The following is a 14,587-nucleotide window of genomic DNA, read 5'->3' as shown; positions in this document are numbered from 1 at the left end:
GAGTTTGCATGTTCTCCCTGTGTCCGCGTGGGTTTCCTCCGGGTGCTCCGGTTTCCCCCACAGTCCAAAGACATGCAGGTTAGGTTAACTGGTGACTCTAAATTGACCGTAGGTGTGAGTGTGAATGGTTGTCTGTGTCAGCCCTGTGATGACCTGGCGACTTGTCCAGGGTGTACCCCACCTTTCGCCTGTAGTCAGCTGGGATAGGCTCCAGCTTGCCTGCGACCCTGTAGAACAGGATAAAGCGGCTAGAGATAATGAAATGAGATGAAATGAGAAACATTTAATTTCATTATTTTTAAAGGGGTACAAAATATAATATATACGGTTGCTGATGTGACAAAGTAACATATTCTTAAGTATTCTATCAAATTTATGTACTAGAAAACAACGAAATATCTTGGTAATTGTAAATATAATACTTTACGCTAAACCACACAAGAGTCGCCATTTTTAAAAGACCGTGACGTCAGCGCTACCCACTGCACTAGCGGAACTCTCCGAAATAGAGGAGATAAGCGTGTAATCATGGCGTCGGGCGCATCAAGTGAAAGCGACAGCTCTGTCGAATCATACGAAGAGATCCCGCAAGACACACTGCAAGCAGGCTATGGCTTAGAAGGGCACCAGTTTGAACCTAGGAGAGGTACTCTCGACTCCGGTGATGAAATAAGAGAAGAAAGCTCGGATGACGGCGAGGATGAGACTGATGCTGACCATGGGCGTGGCGAGCGTGGGGCAGAGCGTCTGCGTGCAGGTGACGCGGCGTGGTGCTCGTGCGGAAAATGTAACGTGGAGTTGCTCATGAGTCCAGCAGAATTTATTTGCTGCAATGAGCTAGGCGCCACCCGTGGACTTGCGAAATCGTCGCAAGAGGCAGAAACAGGTATTTCACACGTGCTATTCCCAACCTCAATGAGCCAACACAACTGGGCACATACATACGTCATGAGTGTTACGCAGAGAAAATGAACGTGCATTCTGATTGGATAAAATTAATATCATGGCGGGCTGTTCAAACTGCGGAAATAGTTTGCTCGAGCTACTTTCAAAACACTATAACTTTCCAACCTTAGAACAAAAAACTTTTGTAAGTCTTGAATATGGTTCATCAATGTGTGTTTTATTGTTATATTTACTCTATATATTGCCCTCTGTTCCCCTTTAAGCCATTTTTGTCGACAGCATTTCTTTACACGTGCCTAAGACTATTGCACAGGATATACGTATATGCAGGGTGTTTCAAAGCATTTGATATTATTTGAGATGTAATACATCGTCTAGGGAAATGAAACTGAACAGGCTTAATGTTGAGCAATATAAGATTAATTCCTCAAAATTTGAACGAGAAATTCAAAGGTGTGTGGATTCTATGAATGATTTTCACAAATTTTCAGTATGCACACCGCCTGAGACACAGACAGCCTTCCTCTTTGAACTTTTTGTGCCGTGTCCAAATCTGCATTGCAGTTGGTGCATTTTTAGAGAATTCTCTCATAAATGCACGCTGCACGGTCTTGTTCGACTGTGTTTGAGCGTACCCTAACACACAAAACGCTTTTTCTTTTCCAGTGAATGGTATTTCTATGCCTAAAAAGATTAAAAAAAAAAAAAAAACATAAAATTTTGACCCGTTTCCACACATGCTGTTAAAATTTGAGATCAATTGAACGAGAGTTAGCAAAGTTATTAGATTGCAAAACAATATCAAATTTATATGCACACACACTACCGTTCAAAAGTTTGGGGTCACCCAGACAATTTTGTGTTTTCCATGAAAAGTCACACTTTTATTTACCACCATAAGTTGTAAAATGAATAGAAAATATAGTCGAGACATTTTTCTGGCCATTTTGAGCATTTAATCGACCCCACAAATGTGATGCTCCAGAAACTCAATCTGCTCTAAGGAAGGTCAGTTTTATAGCTTCTCTAAGGCCCACTTTACACGGGGACGGTATAAAACAAAAACGCAAAAGTCCGTTTTCGTTCTCACTTTTTTCCGCGTCTACACGACCGTTTTCAAGGAGGAAATCTGCGTCTATACGGTGACGCATAAATGTCTCCGCTATGTCTGCACGCATGCGCAACATCTTCCGTCTTGTCTGATCTGCGCCGCTGTTCTGTCAAGTTATCCTACCAAGCCTACTACACATGCGCGAAATCCAGGAGGGTAGGAAAATTTAACAGTAGTTTTGTCCCACCGATCAGCTGGGCTGATAGAAAATCAGTGAGAATTTCACGCATTTGCCGATTTTTATGTTTTGTGCGTATTGGTTGAGTCTTTGGCCGAGTCAAATAATTTGTAATGACTTGTTTTAAATAATAAAACGGTCTGTATGAGAACTTGCTAGGATAACTTTACAGAACACCGGTCCGGCTGAGGTACTGTAGTGCTCGAGAGAGGAGCAGGAGCAAACCGAAACTTTTTTAATCTGCCTTTATTAAGTAACACTCACTCTTGTTTCGGTGAAGAAGAGAAAAGGCAGTGTACATCTCAGCAAAATAAACCCGTTCGGCTGCTAGTTTTGTTTTCAGTCTCGGGTTTATGGTTTCACGAGCGGCTTGAATAGGCGGCGCGCGCGTGTGTAACTTGGCGACACCAAACTGAGGAGCTCCAGCTGGGCGGGTGAGCAGGAAAACACATCTACTGCATTAAAACACAGAGCAGCTTGAAGGGCCGTTGGATCGATGTAATCAGACATGCTCTTACTTTTTTACTTACTTTCTTACTTCCCGGGTTGGCATGTGCAGTATATGACATATGTATGACGTAAACGCAGATCCGAGCAGAGTTTCGCGTATTGGGTAGTTTAGACGGATATGCAATGGGGGCCGTTTTTAACTTATCCACTTTGGAAGGCGTTTTCAATTTTATCCGTTTTTCAGCCTCGGAAACGCCGTCCCCGTGTAAACGAAAGGCACTTCTGATAAAATATTTAGTCGTTTTTACCCGACAGCGTCCTCGTGTAAACGGGCCCTAAAGAGCTCAACTGTTTTCAGCTGTGCTAACATGATTGTACAAGGGTTTTCTAATCATCCATTAGCCTTCTGAGGCAATGAGCAAACACATTGTACCATTAGAACACTGGAGTGAGAGTTGCTGGAAATGGGCCTCTATACACCTATGGAGATATTGCACCAAAAACCAGACATTTGCAGCTAGAATAGTCATTTACCACATTAGCAATGTATAGAGTGGATTTCTGATTAGTTTAAAGTGATCTTCATTGAAAAGAACAGTGCTTTTCTTTCAAAAGTAAGGACATTTCAAAGTGACCCCAAACTTTTGAACGGTAGTGTGTGTGTGTATGACGTGATTCTAGATGATGTGGTGTGCGGTAGGAATAAACAGTCCCTGTGTACAGGTGATCGATTGTGAGATGCAGACAGTTGAGTATGGATTTGTTTAGATGTTTGAAATATTATTCGTGGAGAGAATTCTGATCCATTTGGAACATTTATAGAAAGCACCTTAAAATCCGTCGTCATTCCAGATGAAAATGCTGATGAACTCTTACTTTAAACTGCACTTCACAATGCTCACTCCGAAAGGGACCGAATGATGGACGCTTTGCTCCTAAGATTCGCATTTGACTCGAAATTGAAATACGGTGGCGACAATAAATTCAACTTTAGCTTTGAATGTATTGTGAATTGTATGTCGTACTAAGAACAGCAAGGGAAAACCTCAATCTAATCGCCGCAAGATCTCCAGTAGAATATAAAGAAGGGTCATTTACCTGGAACAAAAGTTTATGACCAGCCCGTATACACTGCGTTCCAAATTATTATGCAAATGACATTTTTCACTGGTTTTCCTAAATAAATAACTAAATGACAAGTCATCATAATTTTCAAGTCATCAACCGTTAGAGTACAAAGCAAATATTTTTGAACGAACCTTCCAATGATAACGGTATTTTTTTAAAAATTGAAAAACTGAAAATGCACTGTTCCAAATTATGCAAAGCAGAGTTTCAAAAGATGTTGTTCTTGTAAAGAACTGAAAATGGCCATTTATGAAATTTGAAGCATTAGCAGGTGATAATTACTGGAATCAAAACCTAGTTCAATCAAAAAATCTTACAGTTCAAGTTGCATTACTGGATGTGTAGCTGATTCAGAGCACACACAGGTTTGTGCAGATAAAGGCACATTAAGAAAGGTTCTTCCAGATAAATACATCAGAACAAGAGAGTAAATGATAAAATACTATTACAAAGCAACAAACAAGTCACTTTTGAAGCTGCTGGTAGCTCTGGAGTCTAAGAAACACCAAGGTGTAGATATGCAGTTATGTATAAACCTTCTATTTGGTCATCCTTAACCAATGCTCACAAGCAGAAACGACTCCAGTAGGCCTGGAAATACATAAAGACTACTTTTCAAACAGTCTTGTTCACTGTTGAGTGTCCTTGCACTGTTGAGTGCCCTGGATGCTCCAGGTGGATGGTTGGTGAATGACCACCATGTCCTAATAAGGCTACTACATCAGCAAAGAGGAGACAGAGTCATGATTTGGGCTGGAATCATGGGGAGACACCTGGATGCCTCCTTTAGGGTACCCAAATGTGTGAAAATGATGTTTGGGAAGTATGTTGAGTTTAAGACTGACTACTGACCACTTTATATCGTCTTCATGTATGGGCATGGCAGTGCACCATCTCATGCTGTTAAGAATACCTATGCACTCATGCATGTGGTTTTCTTGTATTTCTAGGTTGTTTCTGCTTGTGAGCATTAGTTAAGGTGGGCCAAATAGAAGGTTTCTTCATAACATCATCTTGGTGTTTGTGGGACTCCAGAGCTACCAGCAGCTTCAAATTTGAACTGTTTCACCTTTTTCCTGCTTTGTAATATATTTTAGCATATATTCTCTTAATCGAATGTATTTATCGGACAGAAACCTTTCTTAATGCGCCTTAATCTGCACAATTGTGTGTGCTGTGAATCAGCTACAAATCCAGTAATGGAACTAGAACTGTAAGATGTTTTTGAGTAATTATCACCTGCTAATGCTTCCAATTTCACAAATGGCCATTTTTAGTTCTTTACAAGAACAAAATCTTTTAAAACTCTGCTTTGCATAATAATTTGGAACAGTGCATTTTCAATTTTTTCAGTTTTTCAATTTTAAAAAAAATACAGTTATCATTGGAAGGTTCGTTCAAAAACATTTGCTTTGTACTCTAACGGTTGATGACTTGAAAATTATGATGACTTGTCATTTAGTTATTTATTTTGGAAAACCAGTGAAAAATGTCACTTGCGTAATAAATTGGAACACAGTGTAGTTTACATAAAAAAAATTTATCGAGCAATTCTGATGCACCTCATCTTTTACAGGATTTCTGAATGAGTCTGTTGTTCATGTGGATAACATTGAGCATGAAATAGGATAAAGTAAAGAAGAGAAAGACCATCTTATTCCAACAGGATATTTTGTGTTTTACAGGGATCCCAGACGTCCGCTATTTAGCGGAATTCCGCTATTTTTCTAGCCAAAGTGGTGGTGGTTTTTTTTTTTTTTAAATCTCTTGTATATCCGTTAAAAATGTTTGTTTAAGTAAAATGATCAGCAGAATACGTTCTGATTTGGTTTGCTTGTTTAGCGATGTTTTTGTCAGCTTCGTTTGTTCTCGTTGACATTCGGGAACACTTGGAAGTTAAATTGATGTAAATACCGCGAGGCTGTACGCGATAGAACGAGAAAACAATACTGCGCCCATTTGCTAGAAAATGTGTTTTAACTCCGTTCGTGCTTTTGTTTCTAATGCGTTGAACTTAATTCAATATGCAGGGCTGTGAAATTTCCGCGGATTCTGTCGCGAAAAATATCATCTTCACAAAACGTCTATTTTTGCATTAAAAATCATTGGGGGGGGGGGTCTAGTTGGTTTTATGCCAGCTGAGCGTGGAACACGTCTTGACTGCGAATGACAGAGCTAAAAATAGCTATTGCGTGACCTGGCACCGCGTCCGTGAATTTTGTACTTACAGGGTGTAAGATCAGACATAGTTAAGATGCCATCAAAAAGGAAAGCTAAGGAGGTGTTTGAGAGAGATGCAAAGAGGGCTAGAAAAGAACACACAGACAGACTGAAGGAAAAGATGAAAAAGAACAAGTTTGCAAAACTGAAAGAGATGGTGTTAAAGAAAAGAAAATTAAAAGACTTTCATTAGATGCTGTTTGACAGACTATGAACATTTTGTAAATAGCTTTAATAGAGGAATGCAAATACTATAGAACTAATAACTAATAGCCTTACTGAAAGATGAACTGAAAGAAATAGCTGGGAGTGATGCAAAGAGGAATAGAAGGAGCCAGAAGTAAAAGAAAAGATGTAAATAATATATTAGATAAGAAACATTTAATTTTTTTTAAACTTTTGCTCTGTAGACAAGAGACATTGTGACAGATTCTTGGAAAAAGCCAGGACATAATACAAGAATTAAGTGTAATTTGGAAGACAACAGGTATCTCTCACTTAAATATTGAGCATGATTTTTCACAAAGTCATTTTGAAAGGCCTATCAAAGTTTTCTTTTATTAATATTTCTTTAAATTATTTACACATTTGGGCGGCACGGTGGTGTAGTGGTTAGCGCTGTCGCCTCACAGCAAGAAGGTCCTGGGTTCGAGCCCCGGGGCCGGCGAGGGCCTTTCTGTGTGGAGTTTGCATGTTCTCCCCGTGTCCGCGTGGGTTTCCTCCGGGTGCTCCGGTTTCCCCCACAGTCCAAAGACATGCAGGTTAGGTTAACTGGTGACTCTAAATTGAGCGTAGGTGTGAATGTGAGTGTGAATGGTTGTCTGTGTCTATGTGTCAGCCCTGTGATGACCTGGCGACTTGTCCAGGGTGTACCCCGCCTTTCGCCCGTAGTCAGCTGGGATAGGCTCCAGCTTGCCTGCGACCCTGTAGAAGGATAAAGCGGCTAGAGATAATGAGATGAGATTTACACATTTTTTTTACTTTTATGTTGATTAAGAGATAAAATACATAGGCACTTATTAGATATTTCAAGGTATTTTACATGGATCTTTCATTTTAAAAGAGAAAACTGTTGATGGGTATTTTATATGGCAAAATGAAGACCAAGACTAGTCAAATATTTACTTGTTGAGATAAATTTTTTACTTGCAGGAAATGCTCAGAATACGCCATATAACACCTAAAATGGCTTGGTGCCCCCCAGACCCCCCCCCCCCCCCCCCCCCCCCCCCCCCTTTCCTCGGATTTCTTATTTACAATTTCACAGCCCTGAATATGTCGTGGAAAAAAGTTATCGTCCATAAAAGAGATAGCGGAACAGTGTCCGGGTTAGAAGTATATTCTTCAAAGCTACATTTTCATCTAATTTTTATAAATAACAATTTTTTTTTTGCCACTTATGTCATTGATTACAAAATATGCCATCAAATAGATACACATTATTGTTAAATTCTGTTGCTTTTCTATGTTAAATCTATGTAAAATCTCAACAGCTTCAGGGGGCTTGCAGCCCCCTTGACCCCTGCTGATAGTTTCTTACATTCCTCTATTTTTTTCAATTACTGCTGGGATCCCTGGTTTTAGATTTCTACAAATGTTCTTTCGTTGTTCCGACGAAGAAAAATTGGTGTAAAGTGCCTCTTATGAGCGATAGTTAAAGTTTGCGTCTCTCTTTCTAAATGTGTTGTTGAGTTGAAGGATGCACCCACTTAACCTTTAACACCTTCAACGATTTTCATTCCGAACCTATTTTGCACTCAAAGTGACATTCGATGACCTTTCAGAGTTCACTTCAGAAAGGACCACAGTTATAATTTGATGTGTTCTTTGTCTTCCTGGTACTCATGTGCACTCGGTGGATCTCCAGGTGACTGGCATGACATGTGCTTCCTGTGTCCATAACATCGAAACCCAGCTCCACAGAACAAACGGCATTCTGGAGGCCACTGTTGCCTTGGCGACCAACAAAGCTCGCATTAAGTTCGATCCCGAAGTGGTCGGGGCACGTGACATCATCCGAGTCATCGAGGTAAACCGGAGTGCTTGAACTCGCACTCGTACCGTAATTACTGCCCTGATGAAAAATGCCTGTGCTGATTCAAGAGGTGCTTGAGTGTCTTTTTACAGATTAACGGTCTGGTGATGGGGTTTAGGGTTGTGGAGTTGAACCAGGGCGAACGACGGGCTCACAAAAAAAATAAATAAATAGATTTAGAAATGCTCTTGGGTGCAGCTTTATAAAAAACACATATATTTATGACACCGATTACGCATTGCTGCTCAGATATGAAGTTTATCTTTGAGTGGTGAACATATTCACAAATGAGTGAAAGGAACAAGTGAAAATATTATCAACACGAGAAGATAAACTTCATAGCCCTGTACCACTGTGTAATGTTCTTTATATTATACGGACATATCCACACACACAAAAAAAATCACAAGTTAATCAAAAGAATTTTCATTTCGAACCGGTTCGCCATTTTGACAACGTGTGTCTGTCTAGTCGGCAGGAAAACACTCGGAGTGAAATATCGGGAATTATTATACAGTACGTATAGGGCACTTTCTCCATGGAATTAAAACATGTATTCTCTTCCCTTCTCGTGGGTTTACTGATCGCATGCAATATTGTTAGCATATCGCTTATCCTCCGTGAGAATGAGCGTGCAATATTGTTATAATATTGCACGTTTTCAAGACAACACGACGTCACACACCCGAGATGTAAAACTTCAGCGTTAGCAAGCGACAGTGACAATTTATAAACAAACATGGCCACCAGGGTTGCTTTGTTAAAAACGGAAGATTTTGAGAGAATTTTGGCTGCCACGTCGCACCATTGTGTGTAGTTGTCGATGTTGATTTTTAAAAGTAAACAAGTCAATTACACAGAGGAAATAATAGTAATAATAATAATATTCGGCTTGACTGCGCGAGCATTGGACTTCGCTAACACTGCACCGGCTGGAAGGTAATTAGACTGCTGCGCTAACAGCACCAACTCACGAGTAAGCTAGCGTCGGCCTTCGAGAATGCTGATATGAAGAAAGTGTGAATGTTTTATTATAATAATAATAATAATAATAATGGCTTTTTTTTCATGGTCTATCAGATACAGTGCTCAGCGTAAATGAGTGCACCCCCTTTGAAAAGTAACATTTTAAACAATATCTCAATGAACACAAACAATTTCCAAAATGTTGACAAGTTTAATATAACATCTGTTTAACTTATAACGTGAAAGTAAGGTTAATAATATAAACTTAGATTACACATTTTTCAGTTTTACTCAGATTAGGGTGGTGCAAAAATGAGTACACCCCACAACAAAAACTACTACATCTAGTACTTTGTATGGCCTCCGTGATTTTTAATGACAGCACCAAGTCTTCTAGGCATGGAAGGAACAAGTTGGCGACGTTTTGCAACACCAATCTTTTTCCATTCTTCAACAACGACCTCTTTTAGTGACTGGATGCTGGATGGAGAGCGCCGCTCAACTTGTCTCTTCAGAATTCCCCAGAGAAAATAATTTCTTTCCACTGCAAAGGTGAAGGCTACAAGAAGATCAGCAAAGCTTTACTTATCAGCAGGGCTTTGAACCGGTTCAGGGAACGAAAACAAAAACCGGGAACTTTTTCTATTTCACATGGAACAGAAACGAAACCAGAAACTTTATTATTTTTTATGTTCCGGAACAGAAACGCTTATTAAAAATAATGGTAACCGGTTAATACCGGTTTTTATTTTGTTCCTCAAAGTTTCCGTAGCCTACAAATAAAAAAGTCATTCTTCTCCTGCGCAAGTTTCTATGACCCGCTGGGGTTCACTTCCTGTGTGACGTTCGCTGACTGAATGGAGAGAGCGGGAGGGTGGACTACTATCACGTCTCCACATCTTAAATAAGAGGTAAATATTGCAGTCTATCGTTATTCAAAAACGTCAATTTCAAACACGATATCAATATATTTGTCCACGTTAATGAGAGGCTCGCGAACATTAAATGACGTTAACCTCTGTTAGCCTATCAATGCATAGGGCCTGACTAGCCTTTGGTAACACACTAAACAAATTATCTTTCATTTTTGGCACTTTTTCTGTTTGTGTAGATGGGAAGACATGCTGAGAATCCAAATCGCCAACATTTGAAATAATAATTGTTTTGAATTATTTCTTGTCTTATTTAATGAAGGTTGTAATAGAATTAGCCTACATTTGGCTTAAGCTGGGTGAGACAGAGACATAATTTTGTAGCCATTTGTTAAACAGCTGACAGGGAACGTAATTAACCGTTCCGGGAACGAAATTTTTTTGTTCTAACCGGTTCGGGAACGTCTATTTAATGGTGGAACCCAAAACCGGAAACGTTAAAATTCCGTTTCTGTTCTGAACGAACCAGTAGGAAAAAAATTCTGGTTCAAAGCCCTGCTTATCAGTCAGAATACTGTAACAAAAGTGGTACAAAAATTTAAGAAAGATGGAACTGCAACCATCTCACAGAGACGTCCAGGTCGTCCACGGAAGTTAACACCTGGACAGGAGCGTCTTCTGACGAGAAGGGTTGAAGAAAATCGGCATGCGAGTTCACTGCAGTTATCTAAAGAAGTAGAAAGCCAAACTGGGGTGACTATTTCCCGTGACACAATACAGCGTACACTGCAGAGGAATGGCACGCATGGGTGCCGTCCATGAAAGAAGCCTCTCCTAAAGCCCAGGCACAAAAAAGCCCGCCTAGAGTTTGCCAGGGCCCATGCTGACAAAGATGAAGACTACTGGGACTCTATACTCTGGAGTGATGAGACCAAGATAAATGTTTTTGGAACTGACGGCTTCAAAACTGTATGGCGTCGCAAAGGTGAGGAATATAAAGAAAACTGCCTGGTGCCTACAGTGAAACATGGTGGTGGCAGCGTCCTTATGTGGGGCTGCATGAGTGCTGCTGGTGTCGGGGAGCTGCATTTCATTGACGGCATCATGAATTCACAGACGTATTGCTCTATACTGAAAGAGATGCTACCATCACTCCGTGCCCTTGGTCGTCATGCACTTTTCCAACATGACTAAACACACATCTAAGGCCACTGTTGGGTTTCTGAAGAAGAACAGGGTGAAAGTGATTCAGTGGCCAAGTACGTCTCCTGATCTGAACCCAATCGAACACCTATGGGGAATTCTGAAGAGACAAGTTGAGCATCGCTCTCCATCCAGCATCCAGTCACTAAAAGAGGTCGTTGTTGACGAATGGAAAAAGATTGACGTTGCAAAATGTCGCCAACTTGTTCATTCCATGCCTAGAAGACTTGGTGCCGTCATTAAAAATCATGGAGGCCATACAAAGTACTAGATGTAGGAGTTTTTGTTGTGGGGTGCACTCATTTTTGCACCACCCTAATTTGAGTAAAACTGAAAAATGTGTAATCTAAGTTATATTATTAACCTTACTTTCACGTTACAAGTTAAACAGATGTTATATTAAACTTTGTCTTTTCAACATTTTGGAAATTGTGTTCATTGAGATATTGTTTAAAATGTTACTTTTCAAAGAGGGTGTACTTATTTACGCTGAGCACTGTATATTCCATTCAGAACTCATCTTTGACTCGTTCACTCTCATGCTAGCTGAATGGAATATGTCTGATATACCACTCAGCGCAAGCGAATATTTAAATATGTTACTCAGATCCGTGATGTATTTCGTATGAAAAATACGAGTTTTCAACGCGAGAAGAGAAACTTCATCACGTTCTTCAAGCCAATGTGTTGTTTTTTTTTCTTTTCTTTTTATTATATCGACACATTTACAAACAAAAAGTCCTCAAATTTAAAAAACTCATCGATTTCAGTTCTTCCACAAAATCGAGTCGTACATGAGCTGATAGCTGATGAGGCGCGTAGCACTGAAAAATGCGATAATTATAATTCTTTGAAAAAAGAGAGGTTCTGACCATGAAATACTTTTTATTCTATGTTTTTTTTTTTTGGGGGGGGGGGTTGTTTTCGAGTAGAGTTTTTATTTCATCCTCGGTTGGTTCAGCAACACGCTCCACCATTTTTGTTCTTCTCTACTCACGGTATATGAGCTGATATCCTAGTCGTAGAGTAGCCAATCAGAGTGTCCTATTTTCATGTCACTGTTTTCTTTCTCTGGTTTAGGGTCTTGGCTTTGGTGTGTCCTTGATAAGGAATGATGCCTCAGGGAGAAATGAGGGCTTGGATCACCAGAAAGAGATACAACTGCAAGTATCTGTGTTAACCACACGATAAGTGTATATCTATTTTAAAAGGCAGTGATGATATTACAATAATGAGCCACATACAGAAAATATCCTAATGCACTGAGGGATACTGTACCTACGCTACCGTTCAAAAGTTTGGGGTCACTTTGAAATGTCCTTATTTTTGAAAGAAAAGCACTGTTCTTTTCAATGAAGATCACTTTAAACTAATCAGAAATCCACTCTATACATTGCTAATGTGGTAAATGACTATTCTAGCTGCAAATGTCTGGTTTTTGGTGCAATATCTCCATAGGTGTATAGAGGCCCATTTCCAGCAACTATCACTCCAGTGTTCTAATCAGGGCTTTGAACCAGAATTTTTTTCCTATTGGTTCGTTCTGAACAGAAAAGGAATTTTAACGTTTCCGGTTTTGGGTTCCACCATTAAATAGACGTTCCCGAACCGGTTAGAACAAAAAAATTTCGTTCCCGGAACGGTTAATTACGTTCCCTGTCAGCTGTTTAACAAATGGCTATAAAATTATGTCTCTGTCTCATCCAGCTTAAGCCAAATGTAGGCTAATTCTATTACAACCTTCATTAAATAAGACAAGAAATAATTCAAAACAATTATTATTTCAAATGTTGGCGATTTGGATTCTCAGTATGTCTTCCCATCTACACAAACAGAAAAAGTGCCAAAAATGAAAGAGAATTTGTTTAGTGTGTTACCAAAGGCGAGTCAGGCCCTATGCATTGATAGGCTAACAGAGGTTAACGTCATTTAATGTTCGCGAGCCTCTCATTAACGTGGACAAATATATTGATATCGTGTTTGAAATTGACGTTTTTGAATAACGATAGACTGCAATATTTACCTCTTATTTAAGATGTGGAGACGTGATAGTAGTCCACCCTCCCGCTCTCTCCATTCAGTCAGCGAACGTCACACAGGAAGTGAACCCCAGCGGGTCATAGAAACTTGCGCAGGAGAAGAATGACTTTTTTATTTGTAGGCTACGGAAACTTTGAGGAACGAAATAAAAACCGGTATTAACCGGTTACCGTTATTTTTAATAAGCGTTTCTGTTCCGGAACATAAAAAATAATAAAGTTTCTGGTTTCGTTTCTGTTCCATGTGAAATAGAAAAAGTTCCCGGTTTTCGTTTTCGTTCCTTGAACCGGTTCAGAGCCCTGGTTCTAATGGTACAATGTGTTTGCTCATTGCCTCAGAAGGCTAATGGATGATTAGAAAACCCTTGTACAATCATGTTAGCACAGCTGAAAACAGTTGAGCTCTTTAGAGAAGCTATAAAACTGACCTTCCTTTGAGCAGATTGAGTTTCTGGAGCATCACATTTGTGGGGTCGATTAAATGCTCAAAATGGCCAGAAAAATGTCTTGACTATATTTTCTATTCATTTGACAACTTATGGTGGGAAATAAAAGTGTGACTTTTCATGGAAAACACAAAATTGTCTGGGTGACCCCAAACTTTTGAACGGTAGTGTAATAGTAATAATGTGCTAAAATTAAGATCATCAGTACATTGAATACAAGTGTGTGCCAGATGTGTAGTGCGTGACACCTGAACGTCACTCTGTGTCCCGTGCCTGCAGTTGGCGTCAAGCTTTCCTGTTCAATCTGCTGTTCGGGATCCCCGTCATGGGTCTGATGATCTACATGATGGTGATGGACAAGCAGCATGAAGAACATGGAGGATCCATGTCAGAAATGCCAAACGTGCTGCCCGGACTCTCGCTCTTCAATCTGATCTTTTTCTTGCTCTGTACCCCAGTCCAGGTGTTTCGCTTCACTTCTGTCCTCGAAGAGTATAGTACATGCGCACTGCTGCTTGAATGATTTTTTTTAAATTTTTTTTATTTTTACCCTTTATTCTGACGGAATGATCAGGAAAAATATTTAAAGCTAGACTGCCTTTCAGATTTTACAAGTGTAGGTCATTAAAAAAAATTTTTCCCCAACACCCAATTATTTTTGTTTAGTGGACCGAAAGCTACTGAATTCAAATCACAGACTTCTAATTTTATTAGTTTTTTTTTTTAATAGAGCAATTAATGAATTTAGGGCCACATGGCCTTAAATTCTCCGCTGTTTTTTTTTCCTGCTTCACCATGATGCAATACAAGATACCACGTCATGCAACACATCACGTGGTGGGCTTTCCCCGTTTGCGCAAGGCATTGTGGGATGCAAATTTGAAACGGGAGAGAAAAATGGAGGACGTGAGTGTGCGAATGAAACATGAAAGACCGACTACAGTAACGGAAAGAAAGCGAGAAGAAAAGATGTTATGTTCTGTATGAAGGAAATAAAACGCAGGACCAAACTAATAAATATCGGCGCTCAGCG

General features: G+C 39.8%; 1 protein-coding gene across 1 annotated transcript in view; it reads left to right on the top strand.

Annotated features, from left to right (window-relative positions):
• Positions 1–14,587, top strand: part of atp7b (ATPase copper transporting beta) — a 59,444-nt gene that overhangs the window by 16,425 nt on the left and 28,432 nt on the right. Inside the window, exons 5-7 of the mRNA XM_060918739.1 lie at positions 7,861–8,022; positions 12,150–12,232; positions 13,834–14,017. Coding sequence (XP_060774722.1) covers positions 7,861–8,022; positions 12,150–12,232; positions 13,834–14,017 — 429 coding nt within the window. The remainder of the gene's footprint in view (positions 1–7,860; positions 8,023–12,149; positions 12,233–13,833; positions 14,018–14,587) is intronic.

Source organism: Neoarius graeffei, chromosome 4 (assembly GCF_027579695.1).
Source record: "Neoarius graeffei isolate fNeoGra1 chromosome 4, fNeoGra1.pri, whole genome shotgun sequence".
Classification (NCBI taxonomy): domain Eukaryota; kingdom Metazoa; phylum Chordata; class Actinopteri; order Siluriformes; family Ariidae; genus Neoarius; species Neoarius graeffei.
Note: the sequence above shows the minus strand (reverse complement) of the source record. Positions and strands in the feature narration are given on the sequence as shown.